The following is a 19,842-nucleotide window of genomic DNA, read 5'->3' on the forward strand; positions in this document are numbered from 1 at the left end:
CGGAAAATGTATACCTAATTTCACGAAAACGTGTTCAATAGTGGCCACTTCAAATTTAGAATTTTGAGACAAAGATGAATGTAAACTGATTCGGTTTCAGTTTATAAATAATATAAAAGATCTTTTAGTGAATAGACTAAGATGAAAGAAATAACTTGAAGATCTGTTTCTCGTTTGAGAGTTGCTTATCAAGTAACTTCTTATCCAAAAAATAAAAAAACTTATGTAAATTTTAACACAGTAACTTGATCTTATCTTATATCAGATGAAGATATCAGATTGTAATAGATAGTATCTGTTAAATTAACGGTTAAATACGTTTTTTAGTCTCTTCACTTAATTTTGAATTTTAGTACATTTCTAATTTCTAAGTTTCTGATCAATATAGTTTTTCATCTTTCGAAATATGTGAATTTAGTTATTTTAATCAAATTTTGTTAGATTTATTTGAAATTTTTTATGCATTTCAAGATTATATTTGAGTTGTTTATACTATTTGACACATTTTTTTACTTTAATATTAAGTCAAATATTATTATGAAATACGTTTGAAATGTTAAATAAACTTAATAAAATTTGATTAAAATAACTAAATTCACGTATTTCGAAAGATAAATGACTAAATTAGTCTAAAGTTTTGAAATTGACTAATTTCAAGATTCATCACAAGTTAAGAGACAAAAACATATTTAACCTTCAATTAATAATATATTATAATTTTCAGATCAGAGTTTTCAAGTTTTCTCATAGAACATTCTCAGGAATTTTACAGTTTATATAATTCTGATGTTAGGGTTTATGAATGGGACGGCTATTGCAGTTAGTGGACAAAAGTGTACTAATAGAAGTCATATTTTATTGTAGTCAAATTTTGTATTAAGCATGGAAAATGTGAGAGAAAAAGAGTGTCACTTTTTTTTTAATTATATTATTATGTATAATAGAATCTCATACTTAGAGATATTATATTTATCAGAACACCTTTTTATTGTTATTTTATTGAGTACGAGATTGATACCCAGTCTCTTATACTATTATTTTTATCCGAATTATTGATCAACATGGCTGTCTAAAATAATTTTGGTTAAAAAGAATTTTTTTATAATGAATCTTTACATCTAGGATTCTTGATTCATATTCTATTAGTATAAGTTTATTATCAGAATCAGAATCTTTTGAGGAGAAATTCAGTATGGAGATTTATTACCAATAAATTCAACCCAGAAAGAAAATTGATATTATTTTTGACCCAAAATTTTAAAAAGAAATTTATGTATATTTTAATTTTATAATATGCTTAACTTTATATTTTTATTTAAATTTTGATTTGAATTTTCAACGATTAACATTATTTAATATAATGTTTAGATGGTTAACATTTGAATTATTCTCAAATATCATGATAACCAAATGATGACCAAATTAAGATGAATGATATCTTAAGAAAGAAAAAAAAGAAAATATAAGTACGTAGGGATATAGAATATGTTCATTTTAATTTTATTCTTAAAAAATATTAATTAATTAATTTTATATTTATATATATATATATATATATATATATATATATATATATATATATATATATATATATATATATTAGTGTTTATTAAGGTTTGATATAATGGTTTTTCCAAAATCCATTCTAGATGTAATTATGATCTAATAAATTGATTGAATTTATAATTTAAGTTTAACTAGATTAATTATATTTGAATCTTTTCAATTTAATTTAATTAGATTAAATTTAAATCGAATCCATTTTTGTAAAGTAGATTAAATTTGGTGAGATTGATATAATGTTTAATTAGATATGGACCGGGCCGACTTTTGGTCGGTAGTAATTTGGATCCTTTCGGTCAAAATTAATTTAGGTCAACCTTCACTTTATGTAGACTTGGGATGACTTTTGGCTGGGACAGACTCAACCAACCTTTGATTAGGGTAAACTTGAGTCGATCATCAATTGAGGTCAACTTGATCCACTTTCAACTGGCGTCAACTTGATCGACTTTCGATTGATACGAACTCTATCGACCTTCGATCAGGACCAACTCATTAACATTGAGACCAAATCGACTTAGTCAACCTTCAATTCAGACCGAATAATATTGTAAAGATATAAAAGTATATTTAATTCCCTCAAATGTGTGTAGAACATACACTACAAACATTATAAAGATTTTAATGACTTGCATTTATTATGATATCTTTTTCTTGATCAAAGATTAAAAGAAATACTTTTAAATATAATCCACAAGCATGAGAAAAATAAAATTAAGATGCATTTCATAAGGCAAATTTTTCTTACTTTCTAGAAAAAAGAAATGAACATTTGTTTTTCCAGAAGAATGTAAGCATTTGTAGCAGAATTTGAATACAAATGAAGTAATCTTTTCATTTTTATGGGAGGGTGACAAAAGGAATAATGGAGAACACAGGTCAAGTAACTCTCTCAATTGAAACATCTTAATCACACTAAATCAATATATTTGGTAATTTAAAAAAAAAAATATCAGAATCAATTAAAATCAAAATTCACTTTTGACTTAAAAATTATAAAAAAAAAAAATCTTAAATTTAAGTTAAACTCGTCTTAATTTTCTAACTGAAATAAAAATTACATTAAATATAATGTTAAAGAAACTTTCTCAGTAGATATTAGTTTCTTTCTTTCTTTATTTTTTTTTCGTGTCTTTAGTTAATTAATTTTCTGTTTTTTCATTAATTTTTTATCTTTTATTTCATATAAAAATATTTTAGACACAATATTCAGGATAACATTCAACTTAAATTTAAATCAGTGGTGTAAATTTATTCTTCAATTATTAACCGCAACTTAACTTGCAGTTAAGGGACAGATCTATTAAAATATTAAGTGTTAATTAAGATAAAATAAGAGTACATTGTGCTTATTTGTGGAAAGATAAAAAATTAAATATCAATAAAATATTGCTTATTCATTACTTTTCGTGTTTTGCTTCAATTTCATAGAACATTACTTCTTAAAAAACTTTTTAGAAAGCTTTTCTCAAAAAATAAACTGAGTCAAAACATATATTCTTTTTTTTTCAGTCCATTTATTGTTAAAGAAAAAATTACTTTCTTGTCTCGAAAATCTCATATTTCATTTCTAAATTCTCATCAACTTCGTATGTTTATTTCAGTAAATTATTGACCCAAAATTAACCCAATGCGAGTAAATAAACAACTTATTTTCTAAGAAATGAAAATTAATACAAAAAAAAAGGTGGGAAGGGATTTATTTTAATAAATAAGAAAATAAAATAAAAAATAAAATAAAACTGGTGTATCATAATGCAAATGCCCACAACCTCATAAATTATTTAATATACTGTTATATCTAGCATGTATATATTATTTCTGTCTATGATTAATTTTGGTTAAAAAATCTAATTAATTTTTTTAATAATTTTTTATTTTATGTTTTTTTAAATGTAGTTTTGCCAGAAAAAAAAATATTTTTCCACAACCTCATAAATTAATTTAATTGCAGAAAATAAAAGAATGCTACAAGTGGACCACTTTTGAGTCACTGTGTTAAAGTTAAGAAAATAAAAACAAAATGTGATATGAGTCTCAAACAGGACCACATTTCCAAAATTGACCTTGTCTCATTTCCAAAATTACAAAAAATATTTGTATTTTAGCTGCTATTGTTTATGTTGGTATTCAGAATACTCAATTATTAATGAATAATAATATAGCCATGTGATACTCCTATTTCCTTTTTATATACTTTTATTATCTTTAGTTTTTTAATTATAAAATTATCATTGTATTTTGTATGCAATAATAGAGAAAACAATAATGAAGATAATCCATTAAAAATAACTTCAAACATGAATATTTCATAATATAGCTACTCTCTTTTTTTTCTCATTCACACAAATATGTAATTCATATGTTTGTTTTAATATTATCGTTATTCAAATTATAGATTACATATTAAATATATAAACAAATAAAATTAAAATTAATATAAAAGATAACTTTTAACTCATGGTATAATTAAAAAAATATGCTCAAGTAAATCCTATTGTAAATCTAGAAAGTTTTTATTTATATCTTATTCTTAATTGTATTTAAAAATTAAAGAAAAACTAGAACAATATATAAAAAAGGAATACAAATTAACATTTTTGTTTTACTCTTAATTATATTTTAAATTACAAAATAAAAATAAATTATTCAAAAGAAGTACCACTTTGTTTTATATAACCACTGTTACTATAATGTTATTTTTCTTCTTAAAATAGACATAAAGTCTCTTTTCTACTACTAATATTTATATACAAAAGAATACATTGTCTTCATATATGTTATATCTTTTATTTAAACTTGTAACGATCAGTACTATTTTTCTTCTAATAATTTTACATTATTGTTTATGATTTTTTTTAATTATTTAAAATAGTCTTTTATCACACGAAAAAAATATAAAAAATAATTTTATCTATAAAGAGTTAAAAATATAAATGTGAGTCTTAGTTTCTTATAGAATAAAAATAAAAAAAGAAAGTTTGTAAACTTAATATCTTGATATTTTAAGTTGAAAGTGATGTTAATTCTTATATAAGCTAAATTGGTATTTCATTGTCACTGTATCTCCTCATTAAATTTTTCTCAAAAAAACTCATCAAAAGGTACATTTTACAACAATAAACACTTCTTATACAAAAATACTTAAAAATGTAACTATAATTTATTACTTTTGAACAAAACAAAGTAATAACGAAGAGGTGTTGCCTTGAAAATGATTATTCAGACAGCAACAATGGACGTACATATATGAATACATAAATTAGGTAACCAAAAATTCAGCCATTAAAATAGGCACGAGGTGCTTTCTTTTGATCTCACACATGGTAGGCCATTCCTGTAAGGTGATGATAATAATGGTGGAGTGAAAGAAGACACAAAGAGATTATATATATATATATATATATATATATAATCACGTTGGTGCATTTTTTGTAAAATAGTGTATCTAGTTGTTTTGTTACTCTCATAAAAGAAATGAGATTCCGAAGTTCAAAAATCAAATATTAAAAATTTGAAGTTTCTTATTTGTTGAATTATACGTTTGCCATAGAAGGAGTTTCTTATTTTAAAACTCTTGGTGAAAATTACAAATATTCAGCCAAATTGGACAATAATTCCAGTATGGATGTAACAAGCAAAGACAATATTCGAATACACATAAATGACAACACTTATACTATTACTGGTGTATTTTTTGTGCCAGTTTTAAGGACAACTTACTTAGTATTAGGAAATTACAAGAAAAAGGGTCTTGGTATTCTTCTTCAGCATGACAAGTGCAAAGTGTTCATTATGATAATGGCTTAATTATCGAAATCAGAATATCTTTCGATCACATGTTTCTTTTGCATGCAATCTCTCCACCTACCAAATCCACTTGTTTCCACACAGTTTCAGAGGATATAATGCATCTTTGGCATTGTAGATACGGACATTTGAATTTTTAAGGTCCAAATACATTTTATTAGCAAGATATGGTACATGTTTTGCCAATGATGAAAGCACCTAGAAAGAAAAGTACTTAGAGGGCTACACTGGTTCTGCAATTTATTGATGTAGATATTTTCTGCAATTAATTCAAGTAGATATTTGTGGAGCAATCACACCTATCTCTAATTGTAAAAAAAGAAAAAAAAGGTATTTGTTCACCTTCAATGATAATTTTTGTATGAAAACTTGGATTTATTGCTTTGCTGAAAAATCATAAGCTCTTTCTATCTTTAAGACTTTTAAAAGTCATGTTGAAAAAGAAGTTTGACTCATTAATCAAATTTCTATGTACTCATTAATATATTTTTTTATTGTGATATTTTTTTAAAATAAAACGATTAATAGTTGAAACATTAAATGGCAAGATCAGACACATGTGTAAATATACCTATAATGAAATTGAGACAAAAACGCCATGAATATAAAAACAATGGTAGAAATGAACTTTTACTTTGAAGATAAAAATGAGATAATGAAATTCATACTTAGAAAATTCTTAATAATCGAAATTGTTTTATCTGAATGGTTGGCATGATACACCATACATAATAAATATTTGTTGTTTAAGTATTGATACTTAGAACAGCAATAATGTTTGCAGCTGTCACAATAAAATATGCTGTTTATAGTCCCAATACTAGAGTGAATGATATTATTTTTTATAACTATAATCGTGTACACCGATCTCGTATCAGTTCACCTTTATTTTAATAATTAATATGTCGTTTGTGATAACACTTTTGTAAGTAATTGAATATGTACTTACCTTTTTTATTATGTATAAAAATGCGAACGCATGGGGTGATAGTATATGTATTTCCACTAATTTTTAATAAAACATAATTAAGCATAAATTTAACTCGTTGGGCCAACTCAATATAATCCAATGAAATTTATTTTCATATAACAAATAGTATAGTGTTCTAATTAGATAATTACGTGAAAATTTGATAAAATCTAGTATAAATATCTCTTTAAAAATACTTACAAGTAGTTTAATCAGTTCTTTCATTTGATTCACCTTCCTTCAATGTCAAAAACTAAAAACCACATTTCTTTTATTTTCTTTCTATTGGATACGCATTTTACACATGTTTGTTTTCAGAACTTGCTCAACTCTTTCTGTTACAAATTATAAATTATTGAAAATTAAAACATTATAGATTCCATGGTTAAAATAAATTTAGTTTTAGCAGTATTTAAAAACTTTGTATTTAGTCTTCAATAAGGAAAATTACTTTTAATTCTTAAAATATTTTTATATTTTGAATTTAACTTCTGAAAAATCATGTTAGTATTTTTCATCCTTCGTATTATATTGACTCTTATAAATGAGGGAAACACACTTTTTTTTAATCTGAATTTTTCTTGATAAGTTGACAACAAAACAAGATAAATATAAATTTAACTACCTCATCCTTTTATTTGATGTAAAAATTCATCTTTATCTTTAATTTCATACATACATATACTCATTTACTATTTCAAATAATAATTAAATAATTTTTTCATAAAAATTCATCTTTATCTTTAATTTCATACATACATATACTCATTTACTATTTCAAATAATAATTAAATAATTTTTTCATAAAAATTCACAATAAAAAATATCAAGTTTGTAAAAATGATACACTTTCTTTTCTCTAATATAAATTTTAAAAAAATAGTATAATTATTTAAATATCAAATAAAAACATCAAATAACAATTAAATAAAAATCAAAGAATTATAAAAAATTATGAAAATGATGTACCCTAAAGTTAAGTTAAAAAATAAAAGACTAAAGAAAAATAATTTATATTTTTTAAATTACCTAATAAATTAAATATATAAAAAATGCATAGAAACAAGCATTAAGACATGTATTGAAGTAGGCATAGAAACAAAATCAATATAAATATATATATTCACATCCTTTCTCGTCTTTACACTTAATTTAATATATATATATATATATATATATATATATATATATATATATATATATATATATATATATATATATTCAGAGCTACAGAAATTGTCCACGAAAATAAAAATAAGTTTGTTAAGGGAGACCCATTCATTTGTGATCCCTTGTCATAACCACCACTATTTTTTATTATATAATAACACATCACATTAAACCATGCAACAAGAAAGATTAATGCAAAATAAAAGAAAAGGAATGAAAAGTAAAGGAATAGTAAGGACAAAATAAAAAGTTTATGAACTTTCAAAGAACCAAAAACAGATACAAGCATAATGACTCAGAATTTTGCAAGTTTCAGTAAATTCCACCGAACGAAAATAGTGTGTTAGAAGGCATATAAGTGACATTCCTCCCTAAAATATGACAGAAAGGGTTGTGGAAAGAAAAAACAAGAAATTGAGAAGACCTGAATTCTTTCTTTCTCACCAGAAAATTGAAGTTTCTCAATTTTGCTGGACCATCATCCTCTGGAATTTTACCGTTTTATTGCTTCGATGGTGGAGTGCAAGAATGGGACAGGAGTGCAGAGGACAAAACACAAAGAATCTAAAATGAAATTGTGAGGACACCCCTCCTCCAAATAATTAAAGTTTCTGACATTCTAGGGACCATGAATCCAACCAACATCATTATCATTGGGCTTAAAAAATAAAGCACCACTCAAAATTTCCGACATGTGTTTTTTCTTACATCAAACCTACGCTACAGGATCTTGGAGCTTTGTCTCAAGATTATGTGCCACAGCATCAATAAATTCCTCTGTATTCAAGTAAAATTCCCTTGATACCCTGGCACATAATGCTCAATATCAGGACGCAAACCACTTTAACTTGCAGTAGTTCTTTAACTTACATCAGTAAAAAATATTATAAAACATATTCTTATGAAATAAAAAATATGATTAAAAAACTGAATATCATAATAACTATTACAGTAAAAAATATTAGTAATTTTAAGTTAGCAAGTTATAAGTATAAATTTTTAAATATACACCGAAAGCGTAGATTGCTAAAGGAGTGTGTGTAACTACGACGATGTTCTTAAAATACACCCAAAGGTATAACTTGTTAACTCACTTTTTCTGACAAACAAGTAGGTGTAAATTAGCAAACCCCCCAGATATGTCAATGATGTTGATGCATTTTACATCAAGTTTTATATATATATATATATATATATATATATATATATATATATATATATATATATATATCGATAACTAAACTTAGCTAATCTCGTTTTATATAAATCTAGCTTACTGTTTTGTAAAAGGCTTAACTAAATTTCAAGTCGGTCATAAATTTTGGTATTTTCAATTGACATATTTTCAACGGAGTTCCTATTAATTTTTTTCTTTAGATATTGCTAAAAAGTTTATATTTCTCAATTGAATCCCTATAATTTAATTCCTCTATTAATTGGGTAGCATGACTATTATCTTGTTTACTTGTCTCCACCTATTATGAAAGATGAGATTTTGTAATTAACATAAAAATGATATTCGATATTATGGTTAATGTAAACTATGAATGACTTTTATTATCCAACATGTTTTCAACATTAACCATAAAAGTCATTTGTCATTTTACATTAATTGCAATATCATTTTTATATAAACTACAAAATCTCACATTTTCTCAACACATGCAAGAAAGCAAAATAACGAAATAAGGCAACAAACACATCACTTAATTAACAGGAAAAACGAAAGAGTAGTGACTCAATTGAAAAATATAAAAATGAAGTACTTAATATACCAAAACATTTAATAAAGATTTAATTTATGAGAGACTTCAAACTTAATCAAGGCATTGTAAAATCATAGATTTTTCTTTATTCTACATAAGGGATACTTTCGATTTCACAATTTATATAACTATGTCATGTGAAGCATAAAAACAAAATAAACAAAATTTAAAAAATATATAAATAAACGACGTTAGAGAGTAGTCAAGAGAAAATAATGAAATGAAGGAATCCAATATTGTCTGCTGTAATAATTTGATATCAATTATACTCTTTAAAGAATTGACTTAAATCTTCAGGAGAAAGCAAAGATAGGAGAAAAAGAGACAAAAAAACGAGATAAGAGTATTTCAAGTAAAATATTAAACTTTATAATAAATATTTAAATGTTAATGGTAAAATAAATAAATTTTAATATTGAAACCGTTTATGCTTATTAATAAATTAATTGTTGTAAATATATTAGCTAATTAAGATTAAAGATTTGTCATTACCTAAAAGAAAGAAAAAAAGTGAGCTATTACTAAAAGGAAGAAAAAGAAAAAATATCATCGAATGTCTAGTACAGTTACTTTGCTTAATTGTTTGTGAAATATATAATAAACAAAAAAAAAGTGCCAGGTAACATATACTAAAATAAAAATATTTGTTTATTAATTTAACGAGATTTATAATTTTTAAGAATGAAAAATTCAAATTCATGTTTTAAATTTTAAGATTATTTTCACTTACATAAATCTTTTCAAATTAACTTTGACAAAAGGGATCTTAATTGCAATTTAGCCTAATAAATTCTGAAAAGGAAATGCTTCAAAACAGAATGACAAGAATAAGGAAGTATAACTATAAGTTGCAATACTAAATTTTTCGACTTCTCTGTAATACTAAATTATTCAAATGAGTAAGCAGAGGAAAGAAAGAAAGATATTCACTTACTTTGGTCCATGAATCAGAATTGCAAGATCTTTAGTCATCTTTCCCGACTCCACTGTCTCAACACATGCAGCCTCCAATTTTTTAGTAAAATCCAGTAATTTTTCGTTATTATCCAACTTGGCTCTAGTAAATAATAACAATCATGTCACTAACAGACTCAAAAAAAATGGGGGAGGGGGAACATAAGCGGAAAAGACGCACACAGGTGTTAGTTCAGGAAAAATAGTTGAGTGAAACCTCAACCCATCAATGGTGCCTCCCTAATGTTCCATTTTTAGGAAAGAAAGATAAAGGATGGAACTTGAGAAGAAATAAGATGAGAAAGGAGAAATCAAATTGAATGTTTGGTTTTTGCTAAAATAGAAATAGAAAGAAAATGTTTTGAAAGCTGTGTAAATTGGTTCATTTGATAGGAAATAAGGAGAGATGGAGAGATGAATAGAAATAGATGAGAAATAATAAATTGGGTCTCACTATTTTAATTTTTTTTATATTCTCCTTCAAACAAAACATACAAATCTAACTCTTTCCCTCCCCCTCCTGTCTACAAAAAAACCATAATGAATGGCTTCCTTCCCATCTCCTAGACAAATTGCTCTGTTTTCACTAGAAAATAGGTTCAATTCTCATCCCAGACATTCTAGAATCAGCATAAAAGTACCAGTTCTTCCAGTGTTTCACTCTCTCACTTATAAGAACACTCAATACTCCTCGTCTATAAAAATTCTCAAGTTTTAGTCACTATTGTAATGGCATCCAAGTTAGCATTGCCACAATTGAGATGATGACTTACACATAGAAATGTGATTAACCAGAAAAGCTTCCAAAGCAGTGTTATCAGGGGTAGAATTTGGCATAAGGCCAAAATTCCACCGTATATCATGATGCACTAGAATTTGAAGCTTGAATCAAGCAACAAAGTACCTGTGTTCCAGTCCTCGTGTCCATGCATATATGGAAGCAATACTGTTTGTACTAGTTTCTTGTCCCTTTTGATGAAGCCGGAAATGTCGAGTTACAGTTCCATGAGCTGCCTCAGCTTCTAATGTCTTGCCATCAGAAGATAACTGCAAATTTTTTGTTGAAAACCTAAGTATGATGTCAAATAACCAAATAGAGATAGCAACGTAAATGAAAAAAAAATGCTGAAATAGCAAGATTCTAATACACACCAGCACAGAAGTCATGAGACCCAAGGAGCCAAATCCTGCACACAAGAATTTAAGAAACTTGATTTAAAAGATACCTCCAAGTACGTCAAAATATTCACGTGAATTACATTCCTAAAACTTCAAATGCTCCCACTGGCATTCCATAAAGACATGAATAAAATTAAATTAGCAACCAAATCAGAACATATACATATTCAAGGGTCAGGTAAATACTTTTGGGTTAAGGCCATTTTCTCGTGCGCAATTTATTAAGGTATAGCTACTCAGTAATAACCAAAACTTTAATAATTATGCCTTTAGCAAAGTTAGTCTATTTAATAATATTACCTAGCATTGTCATCAAATCCTCCCATTTAGGGTTCTCGTCTCCTTGATAAAAAACAGAGCTCCCATGGCTTGGCTGACCCAAATTTCAAATACCCGATTTTTACACTAGTGGAGCCAAGTGGCCAGGACTACTGGACTAGGATATAATGCTTTTTAGTATTGGAGAAACTTAAACAGTTTGGGATAATCAGAAATGTCAGGCAGGGCTACCGAATCAACCAATGAATGCTTGTTGACAATGACATCATACACACTTAACATGTTGAAACTTCAGAGATAAATGTTAAGCTCTCCACAACCTATTGTTGAAATAATTATTAAATTTATATTAGAGTAATTATTAAGTCTAAAATAGGGAGTTGTGTGTTGGAAACTACTTCCAGCTGTATTTATAAGTCTAGTGCACTCTATGAGTTGTACCTAGGTATTTAGGGTAGTCTTTTGATCTTTCATCTTCCATTGTATTAGTTTTTATCATTATAAATAGAAGGTTATGAGAGGATCTATCAAGACCCTCCAATTGTGTATTATCCTATTATTTTCACATGGTATCAGAGCAGGTGGTTTAAGTTTCGTTGTGTTTGTGTTGCTCGCCGCCGGCGGCCAATGGCTGGCGGAGTCAAGTCTTTCAAAGACTCATGTCTGAAGTATCTCAATGTGATCCTGTCTTTCAAAGACTCATGTCTGAAGTATCTCAATGTGATCCTGCTCTAGTTTCCGTCTGGTCTGTCCACCGCACTTGTTGCCGCTGCGGCTGTCCGCCGCCATTCGCCACTATTCATCATTGTCTGCAGCTGTCCACTGCCATAAAACACTATCCAAAGCTACCCGCTGCAACTGTTCTCTAAATCATCGTTGTCTGCCACTGTTCTGCCATTGTTCCGCCGCCGTCCTCCATTGTTCGCCGTCGGCTGCCGTCTCCGGCCACCTCAGTTTTCGCCGGCGACCACTGGATCTGGAGCGCCTCTCCGAGCGACAGCCACCCTCACCGGTGCCGGAACCCAACACCCCTCCACGCGCCGCCACGCGCCACGTCTTCTCCGCTGCGAACAGACGCGTGCAGTCCACGCGCCGCCTTCTGCTGCTTGGAACGTCACGGCGCCACCTCCATAATGTTTGCCAGAGCCTCCTTTGTCGGTTCTGACCTTCAAAAGTTCATTTCGGTGAAGTCCAGAAGCCACCCTTATGAAAGTCCCGCTAGGTTTTTTGGTTTTCTTGTACTGTTTAGCATTTCCTCACTGTTACCAAAGTTAACGGTTGGAGGTTGCTCACGGCGTGAGGGGGAGTCTGTTTATGGCCATTATGTCTTCACGAACTTGCTTCTACTGCTATGCATATACTGTCTGCCTTGCCAGCCACGAACTTGCTTCTGCTGCTATGCATATACTATTTGTCTTGCCAGCCACGCCGTTCAATACATGTATTGTCTATTTGCCATTGTCCACGCTCGATGGTAATTTTATAGTCTGCTGCAATGTGTAGCAATCAGCCACTGTTGGGTCTGCTGAGTTTGTCGCAATCAGGCACTGTTGGCCACCATCTGTTTTGATGGCAATCTAGTTTGTCGCAGGTTGTCGCTGTCAGCCACTGCTAGCCACCATCCATTGTTGATGGTAATATTGTCTGGCCGCAGTTTGTCGTTGTCCGCCACTGTTGGCAGCCATTTGTTGATGGTAATCTTGTCCGCCGCAGTCTGTCGCTGCCAGCCCAAGATCGATGTTTGCTGCCAGCCCAGATTGATGTCCGCTGGCCATTGTCATATTGCAGTAACCTTCTTTGTCACAGAAACATCTCCAAATATTTTGGGAAGCAAGATGTCTACTTTGCAGTTTGTGCTCAAATCGTCTCTACCAGTGGAGTTATGTGGACTTAATTGTTCTTTTGGTTTTGATAGCACACTCTTGAAGTCCATTATAATCAGTCATCCAATTCCTGTAGTTGTTGGCTGTGTCAAGGTTCCCACATCTATTGTCTCATCCAAGAAAAAAGTTGTCAAAGAAGTTTGTACTATGTTTGTCAGATCAAATCAGCTTGCAAATGTGCTGACAGAAGAACTTGGATTGAGTTTATCTATTCCAAGCTTGGGACATACAATATGTATGCTCCAGCTTGAGGGGGAGTGTTGAAATAATTATTAAATTTATATTAGAGTAATTATTAAGTCTAAAATAGGGAGTTGTGTGTTGGGAACTACTTCCAGCTGTATTTATAAGTCTAGTGCACTCTATGAGTTGTACCTAGGTATTTAGGGTAATCTTTTGATCTTTCATCTTCCATTGTATTAGTTTTTATCATTATAAATAGAAGGTTATGAGAGGATCTATCAAGACCCTCCAATTGTGTATTATCCTATTATTTTCACACCTATATTACCTTGAGCTAGTAAATCACTTTGGACATCACCATCATAATTCTTGCAAGCCCAAATATATCCACCTTCACTCTTGACTGCATATGCTACCATGTCATCAATTAGCCTATGCTCATACCTGAAGTCACTTAAAAGTGTCAACCATCTATATGTATATGTAATGCATCAAAGCAAAGAGTTTCGTAAATATCAAAACAAACCATATCGAGTGCTCTTCAAACTTTATTTTCCACCTTTCTTCATACACTTCCTGGAATATATCCTTAAACCTGTAATAATTTCAAACTATAAATCACCTCCAATAGCAACAAACAAAGAGAAAGGTTGACTGAATTACAAAGAAGTTTATCATACCAGAGGTGAAACTTCAAGACTAGAAAAAAAAAATAAGATAAAGATAAAAAGATAGTAAAAGATGAGTTTTATTGCATATCACTCTTAAACCTAAATCTAAACCATTGGTAATTGCAAGAATCCAGAGGGTGGAAATAGTCTCAAAAATCCTAAAAAATCTGAGTCTACTAATATTGCCTCCCTCCCAATCCTGACTCGAATTCTTTAACCACCCCCACCCCCACCCCGCTATTGTCTCTCTTCCATTCTTAATATTGTCCATTGTCTACCAACGAACTGTTGGTACAGTTGCCAACAGAACTGCAAAAGTCCGTTCAAATTTCTACCTGACAACTGATACTTGGGATAAGCACCTAAAAATATATATAAAAACCCAGTGATATAATATTATAGTAATCACCTGCCATCATATTTCTTCAGAATTGTGTTTTTGGTGCTCAAGTAAAGAGGCCATTTCTTTGCAAAAGCCAGCGCCATTGATGATTCGGCAAATGCTCGAATGGACTGCCCATTAGGAAAGCCAATGTTGAAATACAAACAAATAACAGGAAACTTCTATTAAACATATTACTGAATACACGTTGAAAATATAAAATGAAGCAAACCTCATCAACATTATACATAGCAAGTGCTACTCCGGGTCCTTTGAAATTGTAAACTTCGAGCTCCGTTGTAGCATCACCATTCTCTGGGACTAAATTATATAACACAAGCTTGTAAATTACATGTGGCATATTCTAAATAATAACTTTAAAAAAAAAATATCAACTCCATTAAATGCAAGGCTTTGAAAATTATCGTACCAAATACCAATTTGAGCTTCCCTGGTCCTCCAATTATTGCATCAGTGGCACGATACTGGTCACCAAAAGCATGCCTACCGATGCATATGGGTTTTTTCCATCCTGTAAACTGAAGAATAAGTTCTAAATGGTGCTTTGCAGTACTTCAATACTATTAAGGATCACAGCAGAGTTAAGACACTACCAGGAATGATTCTTGGTATGTTGCGGCATATTATTGGTTCACGGAAAACAGTGCCTATAAAGAAAGGAAAAATATCACAAAAGAAAAGGTTGAAAACGTTTTAGAATAGAAGTAGGTAATATAGTCAACAAAGAACCAAGATTAATTAACTTGGGTTAAGAACATTTGTGGTGAAGTTATTTCAAATACAATACAATTTCATTGCTAGGATTCATATAATGTCATACAGGATGCAAGTAAAACTAATTGCAAGATATTTAGACTTTTAAGTTTATACACAACTCAAGAACCTGACCCTGATCTATAAGAATTTCCCTCTCTTGGCAACTAAAATATGAAAATGTGAACCTATAATATTGATTTTAGTAAGTGCACAACCAGTAGCAAAAATATTTACAGTGAGTGAATTGATATATAGAGAAACAGAAAAAAAAAATCGTTTACAGCATCATTTTATCAAATAATATAGGAATATCACCATACGTCAAGTTTGTTCACAAGGGAAAATTCATGACAAATTTCAGTTTTTCCGACAAGAAAAGCAACAAAACTGTTACAATCAGAGATGAACTGCAAAATATAGATGTGCTTTGAGATGATAGACACCAAAAAAATACAAGCTAAATTATATTAGCTAAATACTATTATGTTAAAACAAATAACTGGAATTATGTCAAAAGAAAAACAAACTTATTTATCAAAAGTAACGAATAATTATGTCAATATATATAATGGTATGAAAAATTTAACACTCGTACATATCACCAAAACAAGCAATCAAATATCGAAATTCAGTAAGTACAGTACTTTTCACACAAAAACCAATACTTTTCTGGGAAAATTAAGATCCTATATACATGGCCCTATAAGTTCCATTCACCAAAGAAGGAAACGTGTGGGGAAAAGGCCATCCTTGTAGTAAAGTCAATGGATACAACATTGAATTTGATGCCTTATTTAACACGATGAGCTAATTACAAACCATTTAAAATATTCCTGATTGTGCCATTGGGGCTTCTCCACATAGACTTCAGTCCAAATTCTTTGACTCGGGCCTCATCTGAGAATTTGGAAGAGTTAAGATAGTATCATTATTACACAAAAATTATAAATGAATAAAGATTATGCGCTAGTATCCACTTGCATTCACTAAGTAAAATAAATAAACCAGTGCATTAAATTTAGCGCAAATTGCGAGTGTGGAACAAAGAAGTCTGATGATCCATGAATCATGACATGGAATAATTGATCAATTTAGAAATAAAAACAACTAACCAGGAGTTATTGTTGCACATTTCACAGCAACGTTGTACCTGCAGCAAAAATCAGCTTCAATTAAGGAATGGGAATAGGGTTCGAATATTAGTTCATAAAAGATGGTTTCATTAGAAAAGACAAAATGATAGTTAAAAAGCGGCATAAGGAAGCCAATAAAGCTGGATGAAAAATACATCGGGTGAAAAAAAAGTATGAAGTAAGAAAGGCAGTGCAATCCTATAACCGTTCAAGGAGGAAGGCAAACCAGGGACCCTAAACAAATTATCTCAACACATACTCAGACTTTGAGTATCCTGATGGAAAATCAAATAAGTCAAACACAATCAGCTTCCCCCTATCAACTATCCCAGGCTCCCAGCAAGTGTTTTTTATGTTAAAAGCATTTCTTTTTTTCTGAAACTACGGATCTTTCAGAGTGGTTGCAAGTTTTTTAAAACGTTGAAACTACAACTTCATACCATCCCAAACAGGGCCTAAACAAGTAATGTTGGCTTTCAAATTCTCACCACATCCAGAAATATGCTAGTCTAAACTCTAACTCTCTTTTCACTTCCATTTTAAGGCACCTAACTCCGCCATACATCCACTAAGCAACAAGAATAAGTATAAATCATTAAAGTGCAATGCATGTTTTATGTCACTTATGTTGATAAAAAAAAAAAAAAAAAAAACACTCACTTGAGAGTGGCTTCAGCACTTTCCACCGTAACTTTGTCATCAGTAGCATCACGATTCTGAAGTCCAAGATCAAAATACTTTATGTTCAAATCCAGGTAAGGAAATATAAGCTGCAGTGCACAAAACCACTATGTTAAAAGAAAATCCAAAACCATCTAACACTATTGGACTTGGCCTACGAAGGATATAACGGATGTCCCTTTTAATACATTCAGGATAGACTCTAATACTATTTTTTATAATTTGAATTCGAGCCTAACCTAAGTCCAGAAAACTGAATAGTGAGGTAAGAGTTGTCCTGACTTGCATACTTGTGACTTAAGTTTTTCCTGATACTAATTAATGGATAAAGCCACTATGCAATTCCGAAAGAGCTTTAAACGTTATTTTTAACGTCATAAGGATGATCTACGCTAACTTTTTATTCAAACCTCCATAGCGCGAAACGTCAATTCGAAACTCCAAAATTTTTTCGAAGAACAGTATTAAAAGCACTTAGGAAATTGCATCATGTTTGTCCTTCATCTAAACTAAATAACTAAATACACAAACACTAAAAGAGTGGAGGCATGCGTACTTTATCCTTGATCATGCTCCATATAATCCTGGTCATTTCATCACCTAAGAAACAACGAAAGCCAGTGAAACAGCGACGAAACAGAAGAATTCAAAGCTAGAGCTGGTTCGGTTAGAGTACGAAGAAGTTACCGTCCATTTCGACGATGGGATTGAGAACGGGAAGCCGGTCCAAGGCGGCGCGTGCAGCGTAGCATCGGAGCGAGAGGCGATTGGAGAAGGAGAGAGTGTGGAGGGGAAGAAGGCGAGAGCGAAGGAGCGTTGTCGAAGTTGAAGGAATGAGGAAGTTAGGGTTTCTGAGAGACGCTGAAGAAACCATTGTGATGATAGCGCTTAAACGAAGCGCTGCTGGTCTTAGCATCCGTTTCTGAAGTTGTGACTCGGTGAGTCTCTTGGAGCTTACTGTGATTACAGCTTGATGGCCAAGCGACAAGCGACAACCGCTTTACCTCAACGTTTTCCCCAAGGTGCCGCTGCTTTACGTGGCTCTTTTGTTAAATACGTTTTTAATCTATGTAATTTTTTTTTTCTTTTTTAAATTTTATTATTTCTTTAATTTTAGAAATAAATAGATGAAATTTTTTCAATTAAAAAATTTAGTGTCTTAAAACGAAGACAAAATTTAGTGACTCAAAGTAAATAATGCTAAAATAGTTATGTCCCTCGGCAATGAATATTTTATTTATAAATAACAAAACAATTGCATGTTTATTCTAAAAAATATTAAAGAATATTTAAATTACAAAAGATAATAAAAAAATACAAAGATAATACCTAGATATAAATTATTTATTCTATTTATAATATCTTTTAATTGAATCTATATTTATTTTAGGTTCGATTTGTGTGTCTATAGACTTTAAATCCTATCTATTATTAAGTATTGGGTGGGGTCTTGAACGACCAAGACCGTACACAGCCTCCATCCTTGAGTTGAAGTGTTTGAGGCATAAAGAATGAAAAATTTTGTTAAGTCCATTTTTTAATACTTCATTGCCACACTTTTTCACTTGTTTTGTTTTAACTAATTATTTTATCTTGTAAGTTTTTAAATTTGGTGTCATCTCTTTGCACCTAACCACTTCAGTTTTTACTTTACTGCTTTATTTTATTTTTCTCACACCATCTTTAGGTAAGTTTTTATTTAATTAAGCGTTTGTCTCTAACTACTTAATAATTTATAGCCTAATTTACTTTATCAATAAATAAATAACTTTTTTGTTTTGTTTTAACCGAGCAATAAACACCCAACCCTGATAGGCTTGATTAAAATTGACTTTTTAGGCTAGCCCCCGTTCAGGCTGAGTTAGTCGTTTTACAAAGACATCATTGTCCCCCAAGTCAAGCTTGAAGTTTCTTTTGTCTTGTTTTATCAAATTGGTAATTCATGAACTCTCGAAAACAATAAAAATAGTACAATTGATGAGTTTATATAAATGACAAGTTTATAACCTAAAATCTATATTGTTAAGTTGAATCAACAACCTTCATGAGCCCTCGTTGAATAACTAGGTGTGAAAACTTACCTACCATATGTTCATGAGGTTTCAATGAAGAAAGGGAAATCTGAAAATTAAGTCTAAGACTTGCATTTGAGTAACAACACTCAATTAATATTAAGTGCTTTGACTTCTATCATTTTTCATTAAGGTCCTCAATAATAATAAAAGTAATATAAAAGTAATTGAATAAGTTAGATTGATAAGATTGTTATATAACATCATGCCCGATTATCATCCAAGCATTGTAATTTTTCAAAGAGAAAAATGACAAAGTAACTATACCTCGTTTACGAGGTGAGGAAGTTTATCAAACTCCCATTAAACCATTTGTTGACTTTAAGCATGAGTGTCAATCTATCGATTTTTGTTTAGTCAGATTGCAGC

At 30.1% G+C, this 19,842-nt stretch overlaps 1 protein-coding gene across 2 annotated transcripts; it reads right to left on the reverse strand.

Annotated features, from left to right (window-relative positions):
- Positions 1-7,745: 7,745 nt before the first annotated feature.
- LOC114181929 (isocitrate dehydrogenase [NADP]-like) lies at positions 7,746-18,438 on the reverse strand. Of its 2 annotated transcripts, none has more exons than XM_028068608.2 (15): positions 18,089-18,438; positions 17,958-18,001; positions 17,381-17,436; positions 16,700-16,737; positions 16,407-16,484; positions 15,425-15,478; positions 15,241-15,342; positions 15,043-15,131; positions 14,838-14,941; positions 14,284-14,352; positions 14,086-14,201; positions 11,386-11,420; positions 11,138-11,280; positions 10,214-10,336; positions 7,746-8,319 (listed from the first exon to the last, which is right to left on the reverse strand). In XM_028068608.2, the coding sequence occupies exons 1-15, from the start codon at positions 18,315-18,317 to the stop codon at positions 8,229-8,231; spliced, it is 1,371 nt and encodes a 456-aa protein (XP_027924409.2). In that variant the 5' UTR covers positions 18,318-18,438; the 3' UTR covers positions 7,746-8,228. The 2 variants fall into 2 exon arrangements, with proteins under 2 accessions (XP_027924409.2, XP_027924408.2); XM_028068607.2 differs by having other exon boundaries at positions 17,381-17,490.
- Between the last annotated feature and the right edge of the window lie 1,404 nt (positions 18,439-19,842).

The sequence above is a fragment of the Vigna unguiculata genome, chromosome 4 (genome assembly GCF_037176805.1).
Source record: "Vigna unguiculata cultivar grain cowpea cultivar isolate G323 ecotype 2 chromosome 4, ASM3717680v1, whole genome shotgun sequence".
NCBI classification, from domain to species: domain Eukaryota; kingdom Viridiplantae; phylum Streptophyta; class Magnoliopsida; order Fabales; family Fabaceae; genus Vigna; species Vigna unguiculata.

Coding starts and splice junctions, on each gene's coding strand:
- LOC114181929 (XM_028068607.2), bottom strand. CDS start 18,317: ATGCTAAGACCAGCAGCGCTTCGTTTAAGCGCTATCATCACAATGGTT. Junction 16,738..17,380: donor AGTGCTGAAGCCACTCTCAA/GTGAGTGTTTTT, acceptor TTTTTGCTGCAG/GTACAACGTTGCTGTGAAAT. Junction 15,343..15,424: donor CATACCAAGAATCATTCCTG/GTAGTGTCTTAA, acceptor TTCAGTTTACAG/GATGGAAAAAACCCATATGC.